The sequence below is a fragment of the Piliocolobus tephrosceles genome, chromosome 20 (genome assembly GCF_002776525.5).
Source record: "Piliocolobus tephrosceles isolate RC106 chromosome 20, ASM277652v3, whole genome shotgun sequence".
NCBI classification, from domain to species: Eukaryota; Metazoa; Chordata; class Mammalia; order Primates; family Cercopithecidae; genus Piliocolobus; species Piliocolobus tephrosceles.
In genome coordinates, this window is record NC_045453.1 from 35727949 (window position 1) to 35740756 (window position 12808).

Sequence of the window (12808 nt, forward strand, 5' to 3'; positions counted from 1 at the left end):
GGGGGGGGGGGGGGGGGGGGGGGGGGGGGGGGCGGTGGGGGGGGGGCTGTGGGGGGGGAGCTGAGATGCTGCTGGGTGGGACGTTGCTAGGCGGGGAGCGCTGAGCTGGGCGGGCTCCTCTGGCTTCAGGGCTTCCTGTGTTCCTTTTGGGAGGTGGAAGGAAGTGAGTGCCCTGTCCTTCCTCCCTGCCATCAGATTCCAGGACCGGACCTGGCAAGTGCCCTATCCCAGCCAGTGTTCTGGGGCTCTTCCAGGCAGGGCCATGTTCCCCAGGCCAGGAGCATTGTCCTGGAGGGTCAGGAGGCATAGCCCCCGCCAGGTGGGACCACCCTGTGTGTGCATGACCCCGACAGGCAGGTGCCGAGACAGGAGGCTGGGTATGGGACACGAGCTGGAGCCTGCAGCTGGACGGGGGTCCTGCCACCATGTGCCAGCTGTGTGCTGGGGACGAGCTCCCTGCTGGCTTCAGCTCTCAGAGCATTTGGTGGTAGGGAGAAGCAGGGCCTAGGCAGGTTGCCTGGCTACCAGCACTGCTGCCTGTGGGAGGCTCCCTGGGCAGGTGATGCCTCAGAAACCGGGTGAGAGAGTGACCGCGGGCCATTGGCCAGCTGGGGAGGGCCTCTGCCAGGGAGCTCCTGAGAGCAGCCCCCACACTGCTGAACCCCCTTGCTCTGGGTCTTGGGCTGAGCCCTCAAGTGGCTGGACCCTGGGCCTAGACTCAGGCCCTGTGGGTTCCAGAGCAGTCTCCTGCCCGCACTGAGTCCCCAGAGTACCTACCCTGACCATGGCAAGGTAATGGCACCTTCTGGCCTCACCAGTTCCCAGCTCTATGACGGCTGAGGACCCTGGAAGTGCTGGGAAGAGTGGCAGGAAGACCCAAAGGGGCAGTGCCACCATCGGACGTCGGCACCCAGATGAAGGGAGCGCTGGCTGCGTGGGAAAAGCTGGCAGCCCAGATCACAGCCCAAGAGTCTCCCTGCCAGGCGCCAATTGGAGGGGAGGGCCTGCCCCTTGCTCTCTTCCTCCTCCCCCACCCACGTTCATCCAGGCCTGCCAGGCAGGGCCAGCTCCCCGGGGCTTCGGGGCCTCCTCGCTGGCGGTTTGAGTGGCTCTGCCTTCACTGCGTCCCTCCCGGCTGGATGTTTCAAAAAGAACCCTTGCCACAGCTCTGGCAACTTCCTTTGCAGGCCCTTATTGGGTAGCGCCAAGGATTCTGGAGGGGCCTGTGGGTCAAGCCTGCCACGCCCACGCCTTTTCCTAGCCCTCCGCGGGGGCAAGAGCCCTCCCTCCTGCAGCCACATCACGGAGGCTGGGCCAGGCGAGAACAGAGCTGGAGAGGTGGCACCCACACTTGAGTGTCCTCTCCAGCTTGCTGCTCTCCTGGCCTGGCCCCGGCACAGTTCCCTTTTCTGAATCAGGGGCCATGTGACCACCTGTTTGCTCAGCCGTGGATGCTGCTTCTGCACAGGGGCCGTTTGCTCTAGAAAGTTCACAGGAAGCAGCCTGCTGGGCTCAGGGAGTGCAGAGTGGTGGGAGGAAGCTGTTCAGGCTGCCCAAAGCTTTCCGGTTCTTGGCACCCCCCACCTCCCGCGCCCCCAGCAGGATGGAGGATTCCAGGCTTGAGGTCCTAGTGAGCCCTCAGGCAGCTGACTGTATGGGTCATCCTCTCCAGCCTGACATCCTTGTCTTCCCAGCGTCTGTGGAGAGTGCCCTTGTGCCCGCCTGGCCAGCACCACCTGCCCAGCTCAGAGAAGGGGCTGCGGCTGCTGCCTGCAGCATAGGGCAGATTGCTTGCCTGGAAGGGCTATGTTTGACTTCCTCCTTCCAAAGAGGTCAGGGAGTGGCTCTGTGTTCTCAGTACTGTGCTGGCCTCAATGGGGGTGAGAATCAGTGCCACTGAGCTTTCTGCCATTTCTAGCTAACAGCCAGACAGTGCAGGGCAGGTGCCACCTGGACACAGGTCTCTCACCCTCCCCCCCACCCCTTTTTTTTTCAAGACAGAATCTCTGTCACCCAGGCTAGAGGGCAATGGTGCAATCTTGGCTCACTGCAACCTTGATCTCCTGGGCTCAAGTGATCCTCCTACTTCACCTCCCAGCTGGGGCCACAGGTGCACACCACCACACTCAGCCACTCAGCTAATTGTTTTTTGTTTGTTTGTTTGTTTTGTTTTGTTTTTGTTTTGTTTTTGTTTTTTTGAGATGGAGTCTCACTAGATGGAGTCTTGCTCTATCGCCCAGGCTGAAGTTCAGTGGTTTGATCTCAGCTCACTGTAACCTCCGCCTCCCAGGTTCAAGTGATTCTCCTGCCTCAGCCTCCGGAGTAGCTGGGATTACAGGCACCTGCCACCACGCCTGGCTACTTTTTGTATTTTTAGTAGAGACGGAGTTTCACCATGTGGGCCAGGCTAGTCTTGAACTCCTGACCTTGTGATCCACCCTCCTCAGCCTCCCCAAGTGCTGGGATTACAGATGTGAGCCACCATGCCCGGCCCTGGCTAATTTTTAAAGTTGTGTTTTTCTTTTTGTGGAGCCGGGGACCTCCCTATGTTTCCCAGGCTCTTGAACTCTTGGGCTCAAGTGATCTGCCCACCTCCGCCTCCCAAAGTGCTGGGATTACAGGCATAAGCCACTGTACCTGGCCCTAAAGCTCCTTTTTAAAGGCACCTTTGGACTGTGTGACTTTTAGTGGAAAGTTAATAGTGGGGCCCCCATGTCCCTTCTGCAAGCCTCCTGCGTTAAGTCAATGCAAACTGTTTACAGAGAGCCTGGGGCCAGATAAATAACAGGGCTGCGGGTATCAACCACGCCAGGGCAGGGCATGGAGGCCAGGGCTGCACTGGGTTAGGCGGGCTGCAGTAAGGACTGTGCCCTGTGGTAACCCAGGGAGCAGACCTAGTCCCCAGACGCAGGCCACAGCCAGATATGGGGCAAGCCAGTTGTCCCAGAGTGGAAACTGCAAATGATGCTGGTGAAACCACACTCATAGCTAAGTTCCAGGACAGACGGCACTTCCTCCCACGCGACTTTCTCCAGACTTCAGGGGTTAATGGTTGGCCCTGATGTGGGGAGGGGCTGGAGCGGGACAGCCTCTGGCAGAGCTGGAGGTGTTGGAGCGAGCTGTTCTTGCCTCTAAGATCTCACTGGGCCTCCCTCACCAGGACTGGGAGTGTGAGCTGGCCGGCCTGGCTCTGACCTCAGGCATGGTCAAGGTCAAGGTCATGGTCAAGACCGACAAATGCCTGACTTGGTGGTCTTTTCTGCTGCGGGAAGCGTCCAGGCACAAACTTGCAGAGAGCACCAGGAAGGCCAGATACCTACCCCTCTGTCCACAGCACACCCTCGTCCACTCTGGCAGGTTCTCGGGAGCACACCCCCCGAGTGCAGCCGGCTCCCCGCACGGGCAGACAGGACCTTTTGGGAAGGGTGGGGTGAGACTCTCCAGTGTCCGACTCGTCTGCTGGTCACCCTCTCCCCTGTTCTCTTTGAGGCCCATGCGGCCTCCTCCTCCTGGATGTCCCCTATCCCTGGCGATGCTGGCTCTTGGCTCCTGGCTGCAGCTTCCTCAGCTGACTCCTGCCATTCTCTTGGGTGACTTTGAAGTCCACAGGGTCTGTCCATATGGCACCCTGGCCCTCACCCTTGACCTTCTCTCCTTGGCCTGCCGGTCCTCAGTCCTGCCCTTCATCAAGACTCCCAGCACTAATACCTTGAACCCCTTTGGTTCGCTGGCCAGGACTCAGGCCCCAGGCTTGGAGCCCTGGCTGGACCCTGGCATCAGCTTCCCCTCCCCACTGTGCAGACCTGGCCTCCCAGGGGTGACCAGCACCCAGCGTGCCATCAGGACCTGGCCCCTACCCCTACCTCGCAGTGGCTGTCCTTGTTGCCCTCCTGACAGCCCGTACTCTCAGGGGCCATCCTCACCTGCTTCACAAAAATGGGAAGTGGCCAGTGGGAAATCCTCTAATTCCCCTCCCCCAGCTCGAGGCAGGGATGGGGGAATCCTGCCTCCCAGGCCCTTCCCTCCTCTGTGAGAGTCATTGCCGATCCAGTGCTGACCCTGCCCAAGCCCTCTCTCCAGCATCTGACTCAGCAAGTTCCAAACCGAGCTCCCCCAGGCGACCTCCCCATCTGGGGCCCCACTCAGTGCCCCCATCCATCTCAGGGCACAGAGGGAAGTCTGCGTATCTAGCAGACTGTCCATGCCCAGCCCTGTATGCTGCTCTGAGTCCTGCTGACCCCCATGGCCCTGCAGCCCGTGCACCTCTCCTCACACATCTGCGCACCCCAGCAGCCTCCCAGCTCACCCCCAGCGGGTGCCTTTGGCTCAACCACAGGACCCAGGGATGGAGCTTCCCTATAACTCTCTTCAATCAGGGACAACAGCAGCCAAGGAGCCTCATTTGCACAGGAGCCAGGAGCCATGTGCAGAATTCAGAGGCCCTGGCTGGGAAGGCCTCACCCCTGCCCAGCTTCCTCCAAGGGGCCAACCGTCCCCCTGGCACTGTGTCCTCTCCTGGCCACCTAGCCCCACCTGCCTTGAGGTTCTCAGCTAGGACCTCCTGTGCTGCCTCAACCTGGCCGCTCTGGGGGCCCCTTGCCCACCACACCCCACCCCCACAGTCAGTGGGCTCTCAGCTGTCATTCCTGCCTGGTGCCTGCCTGGGCTGAGGGAGGCTTGAGAATGTGGCACCACGTGCTGCTGGTCCTCGGCTTTGGGGGCCTGGTGGCCTGGTCGCCCGTCGTGGGGAATAAGCAGAGCCCAGCCCAGGCACCTTTTGTGGGGATGAGTTGTTGCTGTGACCTGCCTGAGTGCTGGCCACTCGCCTGCTCCCAGCCGTCACTGGGCCTCATTTCTGGCTGCCTGTGTCCTCCCAGGGGTCAGCAGATGGGTGTGATTAGGCGTTTGAATGCTTGCCAAGTTGCCTTCCATCGAGGCTGTCCCCATTCAGTCCCACATCCCCCAGCTCGGGGGGAGGTCTCTGAGTGACGAACTCGAAGCAGCAGGGCCGTGGGGCCTCCCCAGGGCCTGACCATCTCCTCTCCCTCAGGCCCGAGTGCCAGGCATGGACAGGGACGCTGCTGCTGGGCACATGCCTGCTGTACTGCACCCGCTCCAGCATGCCCATCTGCACTGTCTCCATGAGCCAGGACTTTGGCTGGAACAAGAAGGAGGCCGGCATCGTACTCAGCAGCTTCTTCTGGGGCTACTGCCTGACGCAGGTTGTGGGCGGCCACCTCGGGGACCGGTAACTGCCCCCTTCCCCGTCTCCAGGCTGGTGGGGGCTGCTGCACACAGAGGATGCAACTCCCAGGGAAGGAGCTGGGTGGATAAATTTGGGCAGAAGACACCCGGAGGAAGATGGGAGCTGGGCGGGGAGAGGCCAGGCGCGGCAAGGCCCCAGGGCCCTGCAGGCAGAGGAAGCAGGCGGCTCCCCTGGAGTCCTGGTCTCCTCACGAGGCAGCTCTGGGGTCATGAGCAGGCCCTGTAGAGGCAGACAGGCCAGGCCCATCTCCGAGCACCCACTCGAGGGCGGCCCTGAGTCAGGGTGGTGCTCCTTGGTCCTGCGCAGCCACATCCTCACCGCCTTCTGTCTCTCCTCCAGGATTGGGGGTGAGAAGGTCATCCTGCTGTCAGCCTCTGCCTGGGGCTCCATCACAGCCGTCACCCCGCTGCTCGCTCAGCTGAGCAGTGCCCACCTGGCCTTCATGACCTTCTCACGCATCCTCATGGGCTTGCTCCAAGGTAAGGGGCGCTCAGGCACTTCCCTCACGCTCTCTGGCACCAGGTGGGGAGACAAGGGGAGTGTGCACGGATGTGTGTGCAGGTGCACGCGTGCATGCAGGTAGTGTACAAGTGTGTGTGTATGGGTATGCCTGCGTGCATGTGTACACCAGTGTGTGTGCATGTGCAAGTGCGTATGTCCCTGCAGATGCATGTGTGCAAGCAGTGTGAACGTATGTGTGTGCTGTGCATGTGTGTACATATGTGTGCGTGCACACGTGTGAGTGTGTACGTGTGTGTGCAGGTGGTGTGCATGTCTGTATGTGTGTGTGTGTGCGTGCCCGTATCCATGTGTATGTGCGTATGCATGCCCATATGCGTGTGTGCGTGCGTGAGCGTGCCCATATGCGGGTGTACGTGTGGCCATGCATGTGCCTTCTGTAAGTGCACACTCTGCAGTGACACACAGGATCACAGGGGACACCTGCGTAGTGAATTTGCTCCTGCCCCTGAATTTTGTTACCAAACACCTTAGTTCAGTGGTGGATTCCAGCTGCAAGGGACCTGCTGTGGGACTCTGGGTTTTGTGAGTTTTGGTCACATGTATGCCGATGATGCCTCCAATACTAGGGCCTTGGAGCGCCTTAATTGTCAGGAGAACAAGGTGGGTGGGGGGCCAAGGGGGCTTTGGGGGGCCCCTACTTGTCTGAGGTCCCCTGGAGAAACAGCTAGGCCTCCAGCCTGCAGGGGCCTGCCCACCCCACCCCAGCCTGCCTGGCTGCCCCACCCACTGGCAGTTCCTGGCCTGGCTACTCCTCCCCCAGTGTCCTGGGCCATCCAGACTCCCCACTGAGGACTCCCCCTACCTTCCTGAGTCGGCATCAGGTTCAGAGCCCTGGCCATGGCTCCCCTAGAACCTCTGCCCTCCCTCTCCCCCAAGTCCAGAGACTTTGGGGAGTTCACTCCCAGGTCTCTTTCTCCTCCCTCTCCACACCCTCACCCCCCAAGGTGACGCCTGGAAGGTGCTGCCTGGGACTCTCTCCGTAACAGAGGAAGGGACTCTGCCCAGGAGAGAGGCCACTCTCATGGTCACAGGGTCTCACACGAGAACAAGGGCCCTACCACCACTGCCCACCGGGCCCTGTGCATGGCCCACCCTCAGAAGAGGGTGCAGTGAGTGCAACTGAGGACTTAGGATTGTGTGTTTACTGTGAGACCCCATCCCAGAGCCAGCCCCTCCAGCATCACCACCTCCCCAGGCACTGCCCAGGTCCCACTGCAGGAGCTGGAGGAGGAGGGGAGGAACGAACAAATCACAACCACCTGGAGGGGAGGACAGGCCTGGCGGGGGGTGGGGGCCCTCATCTTTGTTTACTGAAGGGTCTTCGGGCTGAGGGAGGAGGGTCCTAAGGCTGAAGCTGTGAAGAAAACAGTGGCACTGCCTCAGACTGGGCTGACCAATGCCTCCTAGGTGTCACTGAGAAGACCCTCAGCCCTGGGGCAGGCAGCTGTCCTCATGGGCAGCCTGGGGACCCAGCAGGCAGCCAGACCCTGTGGGCTCGCTGCCAGCTCCAGCTGTGCTTCCTCTGCGGGGGCCAGCTTGTTGTGCTACGATGACTTGGCACCTGTGGCACATTCTGTTTTCTAGAAACCTTCAAAGTCTGGCACGTCTCAATGTCAGATGTCATCCTGTGCCCACAAGCCTACTCTGGGGGTCTGGGGGGCAGCAATGGCAGCCGCGTGGTAACCATGGGCACCACCTGTGGCTGGCTTTGCCATGTTTGTGCACGCTGTCCTCGGGCAGAGCAGAGACGCCGGGTGTCCCGAGACTTGTGGCTCTTGCTGTGGGGTATCGGACTTCTGGAGGGAACCCCACGGAGCCCCGCCAGGCCGCCCCCAGCCTCCCTCGAGGGAGTGAGGGATGGGCCCTGCCTCTGAGCCGTGAGCCTGTGAGTGAGCGCTCTGCGATTAAAAGTTACAGGCACTGGTCAGGCAGGCGCTTCCTGTGTTGGCCGTCTGTTTGACGATGTCCTCCTGCAGGGTACCATCAGCGCCTTGTAGACAGGGCCCGTGGGTTTGGGGTACAAGCTTCTGTTGTCACAGTGGCCCCGTGGTGCCTCCCCTCACAACGCCAGGCTCAGAGCCCTCTGGATGTGGGGCTGCACGGGGTGGTAAGGTGGTTTCCAAACTTCTAAAGTGGCCGAGAACGCTTGGTCCAAAAGAAATCCTGGCAGGAAGCTCAGTTAATACAACAGGGAAAGGCAGGCTTCCCGGGGGAAGGATGTGTATGTGCACGCGTGCGGCAGGTTTCTGTGCGTGCAGGTGTGTATCTTCGTGCATATGCGTGTATCTGCGTCAATGTGAGCACTGTGCAGCACTGCCAAGAAGTGGTGTGCCGGTGGACCCGTGCGTGTGCAGGTGCGTGTGCACATGCTGCGTGTGTGTGTGTTGGTGCCAGGACTCTGTAGAGCACAGCTGGAGGCCGGCGGTGAGAGTGTGCACATGTGCGTGTGCGTGTGCGTGTGCATGTTCGTGGGATGGAAGGGCTGGCTTCGAAGCAGGGGTGTTTCCCGCAGCTATGCGGGTGGCATGACCCTGAGCGAGCCTCGCCCAAAAGGAGTCTGTTTCCTCAGTGGCACAAAAAACCCTGCCCTGCTGGTCCCTCGGGTGGGTGAGGTGAGCGAGAGGGACAGGTGGACATCCTCTGGAATCACAGCCCAAACCTGAGCAGATGGGCTGGGATGAGCCTCCCTGGATGGACCCTGAGAGACTCTCCCTCCACTCGCTGCAGGGGTTTACTTCCCTGCCCTGACCAGCCTGCTGTCACAGAAGGTGCGGGACAGTGAGCGAGCCTTCACCTACAGCACCGTGGGCGCCGGCTCCCAGTTTGGGTAAGTCCTGGCCTCAGACAGGGTCCAGGAGAGGCCACCAGATGAGCCCCTTGCCAAGTGGCCCCTGGTCTGGGTGGGGGATGGGCCACATGGGCCTGCAGGGCCACCATGGGTGAGGTGGGTCTGGCAGGCGCCTTTTGGGCTCTGTAGCCCAAGGCTGTGCTCTGCAGGTGCCAGCCCCGGGCACCGCGCTTGCTTTGTGCATATTTCTGCCTTTCTGGAGCGGCTGGCAGGTGATGAGGCTGGGACCTGGGGACATGGGTTGGGGGAGTGGCCATATCATCTCATTTTCTTTCATCTGTGCTAACGAAGCCGGATGCCGCCCCCACCCTCTGCTGGCCCCCACCCCCGACAGGAGGGTCTGTGAGCCCTGGAGCTGGCTGGAGGGCGGCTTGTCCTCATCCACAAGGCGGTAACCCTGTGCCCCTTGGTCCTCCTTCCCAGTGCCCACTCCTTGGGCAGCTCCAGACCCTCTAGCGATGCTGGCAACCTGGATCGAGGCCGGGCCTGGGGTGGGAGACCTTCCCAATGGTTGTAGCAGGGTGGATAGGTGCAGGAGCTGACAGCGGCTTCCCAATCGCTGGGCTCGGGCCCTCATGTTACTGTTGCTGAGGTTCAGAGGGGCGGAGGTGGCCCCTGTAGGTGGGGCCAGGAGCAGCCCCAGGCAGGCCCAGGGTGACCAGATTCATCCGATAAAAACAGACTGCCCAGAGGAATGTGAATTTCAGATAAACCAGAGGGGATATACTTCCACTAAAAGAATGAATCCTCACTTCTCCAAAACCTGGTTTCTTTGGGTGTCCTGCGGTTTTTCTGCACCCAGGTGGGGAGCAGAGAGAGGGTCAAGTGTGGACTGGAAGGGGCAGGGAGGGTGCTACCCCAGCCCGTCCTGGCGCCCAAGGCCAAGCCCTGCTGGCCCAGGAGCTGTGTCCACCCCGCAGCGGCTCAGCGGGAGGAAGGAGGCCCCATCTGGATGCCAGGCCCCGCTTTGGGTCTCTCTCTTCCTCCTTTTGCCATGATGTTAAGTGTTCCCGCAGGTGCCAGCAGAGGGGTCTCTGCAGCAGATGGGGGCTGGGCTGCCAGCCAGGTTGCACCCAGAAGGGGGCCTCTGAGGAGCTATTTGGGACAATGAGATCACGGGGACAGGGGATGGGGGTTGTTGGATTTGGCCATCGTGGTATTTTTGCATCTAGAAATACTTTTGAATTTTATTCTCAATGAAGTTTGAAGCACAAACACCGTGTGGAGTTTCACTGTAGTATATTCTCATCACCGTCTCCTCCTCGGTGCCATTTTTAGTTGAAAAGGATCTACATGACAAATTGTAGGCCAATGTGAAGGCCTAGAAGCAAGATGTGAAAAACAACGTGAGTTCCACAGCAGCCGCCCGACTGGCCTTACTGGCCCCGTGTGTCCGGAGTCCTTAACAAAATAGGCCGGGACGGGGGCTTCTGAGCTGCCACTCTGAAGGCGATGAAAACACCTTCTTTTCCAGGGGCCCAACCTGCACCAAGGTGGGGTTTCTGAGAGGCCCCTCCTCGCCCCAGAGGTGCCGCTGAGGGAGCTGGCCACGCTCCCCCTGTCTTTGCAGGACGCTGCTGACCGGGGCAGTGGGCTCCCTGCTCCTGGAATGGTACGGCTGGCAGAGCGTCTTCTATTTCTCCGGCGGCCTCACCTTGCTTTGGGTGTGGTACGTGTACAGGTACCTGCTGAGTGGAAAAGGTAACGCAGGCCGGGTGGGCTAGTGCCGGGCACTCACGGCTGCCCAGTGCCTCCTCCCCTGGTGGCAGCCACTGAGCAGCCTGGAGCAGGAGCCCGGAGACAGCGGCCTTGACCTCTCAAAGAATCCACCAGTGAGGCAAAGTGCTCAGGTGCTGAGCTGTCAGCGGCTCTGCCACCTAATTCGGTCTGGAAGGTTCCATCTAGGGCTAAGGCAGACACCCAGGAAGACCTGCTGGGCAGGTCAAGGCAGGGTGCAGGAGCAGCCAAGTCTTTGGGTGGCCAGGAGGGGGCTCTGGAGGATGCTGTGGGGAGGGTCGTTCAGAGCGCCGTTAGGTGCCTGGTAGGGAAGGCCACGGGAGGCCGTGTGCAGCCTGAGGTGTGGGCGGGAGGCCGGCGCAGGTGTGCAGCCTGAGGTGTGGGCGGGAGGCCGGCACAGGTGTGCAGCCTGAGGTGTGGACGAGGGCTGCTGACCCCTCTGGAACCACCCCCAATCCCCAATCCTTTGGAAACGGATGGCGCCTCCCACTCTGATAGCCATCACTTTGAAACCATTGCTCCCTCAGATCTCGTCCTGGCCTTGGGAGTCCTGGCCCAAGGCCTGCCGGTGTCCAGGCACAGCAGAGTCCCCTGGAGACGGCTCTTCCGGAAGCCTGCTGTCTGGTGAGCTGGGACCTGTGCCGCCCTTTGGAGCAGCGGCCGGTGCCCATGGGGGTGTGAACCTGGCTGGATCTGACAGCCCCTGAGCCAGCAGGAACTAGGGCTCAGAGAGGTGGGACTCTAGCCCCCAGGGGAGGCCTCTCGGGGTGGGTCCCACAGGCCCGGCCAGCTTGCGCAGCACCAGAGTCATGGTCCACCGTTGGGCCCCGCAGGGCAGCCGTCATCTCCCAGCTCTCTGCAGCCTGCTCCTTCTTCGTCCTCATCTCCTGGCTGCCCACCTTCTTCAAGGAGACCTTCCCCGAAGCCAAGGTGAGTCGGGGGCTCCTGCAGGGTGAAGGAGCGCCCAGAAGGCACGAGGCTTGAGCTGCAAGAGGCACCGCGGGTCCTTGGCCTGCAGATGGTGGAACCCTCAGCTCCTCCTGGACTCCGAGGGTCCTGGCACCGCCAGGCTCTTCTCTGGGGAGGACCCAGTCCATGCTCGGGGCAGGTTTCTGTGTTTGAGGCTGGAAACGATGTGGGCGCTCGGTGCCTTCCGGCTGTGGCTGCAGCCCTCCCAGCCCTCACCGGTGACCTGCTGGCCTGCAGAGCCCGACTTTAGGGCCCGAGGAGGCCGGTGCAGGACCCGGGATGTGGACAGAGGGGTCACCTGCGGTCAGTACGGTTCCTTCTCTGAGGTTGTCTTGCTGCCCCCCCGGGTGGTGGTCAAGACTCCAGAGCTGCACATTCCCAGGAGCAGGGCTGGCCCTGCGGAGAACTTTCCTGGGCAGTGGTGGGCATGGGGGAGCTGTCCAGCCTGAGTATCCTCTTCCAGATAGCCGGGTGCTAGCCCTGGCCCCCTCTGAGGCCACACTCCCCCCTGCAGGGTTGGATCTTCAACGTGGTGCCTTGGTTGGTGGCGATTCCTGCCAGTCTATTCAGCGGGTTTCTCTCTGATCGTCTCATCAATCAGGGTGAGCCCCGCGGAGGGGACCGGGGCTGGGGACCACACCTGGATTCGCCTCACTTTCAAGGGGCAAGATGCTCCTCTCCTGGGGGTGCAGCTTCAGCACATGGAGAGCTGGGGCAGGGGCGCTTCTTTCCAGGCTCGGCCTCCTCCTTAAAGGGTGGGGTTAGACTGTGGTGAGAGGGTCTGGTCTCACGGTGACCATGGAGCTCGCCCCTGGGGGCCAGATGCAGCCCCTGACCCTCTGGGAAGGCACCTGGTGGGGTCAGAGGTTGCAAACATCCTTGAACCTTTGGAAGAGCTTCTGTCTTTGTTCCATGTGCTCCAGACCCACGCTGGGATGAGCCCCGAGTGGGCTGCGTGTTTCTTCCCCTAGTGCAGTGTCCTCACAGACAGGTACAGGCGGATGCACACGCGTGCCCACATGCTCTCTCCACACATGTATGCCTATTCTTAGAATGTTCGTGTTTTTCCCAATTGCAAAAGGAATACACACGCGTTGTGGAAAGCTAGAAAACCTGGAACAGCAGAGGAAGTGGGGCCGCTTGCCTGTTTCCACCTCTAACTGCTGTGTGGCTGTTCTGTGTTTGTCCCAGACCCACGCCTTGGGAACCTTCCAAGGGCACAGGCGCTGCCTCGTAGCTGTGCCACACACACGTGTGTGCGCATGTTTTTGCCCACAGCACGGGATAGCTGTCTTGAGCCCCAAGCCTCCTCCTCCCCTGCTGCCCCTCTGCAGCTGTTCAGGATGGGACCCCCTCTGGGCGCCGTCTGGGGTGTCAGCACGAAAGGCCTAATGGGAGCCCCTTCCTTGGCCTCCCCCTGTAGGTCACACGGCCGTCCCCCCCCCCCCGCCGCCCCGCCCCCCCCC

At 61.1% G+C, this 12808-nt stretch overlaps 1 protein-coding gene across 2 annotated transcripts in view; it reads left to right on the forward strand.

The window, feature by feature from the left end:
• Nucleotides 1-12780, forward strand: part of SLC17A9 (solute carrier family 17 member 9) — a 13500-nt gene extending 720 nt beyond the window's left edge. The window contains exons 2-8 of one of the 2 annotated variants that reach the window (XM_023183317.1): nucleotides 5051-5248; nucleotides 5606-5745; nucleotides 8516-8615; nucleotides 10207-10337; nucleotides 10901-10997; nucleotides 11207-11303; nucleotides 11857-12780. In XM_023183317.1, the coding sequence (XP_023039085.1) occupies nucleotides 5051-5248; nucleotides 5606-5745; nucleotides 8516-8615; nucleotides 10207-10337; nucleotides 10901-10997; nucleotides 11207-11303; nucleotides 11857-12117 (1024 nt within the window). In that variant the 3' untranslated portion in view covers nucleotides 12118-12780. The remainder of the gene's footprint in view (nucleotides 1-5050; nucleotides 5249-5605; nucleotides 5746-8515; nucleotides 8616-10206; nucleotides 10338-10900; nucleotides 10998-11206; nucleotides 11304-11856) is intronic. The other variant, XM_023183318.1, reaches the window with a different exon arrangement.
• Nucleotides 12781-12808: the final 28 nt, after the last annotated feature.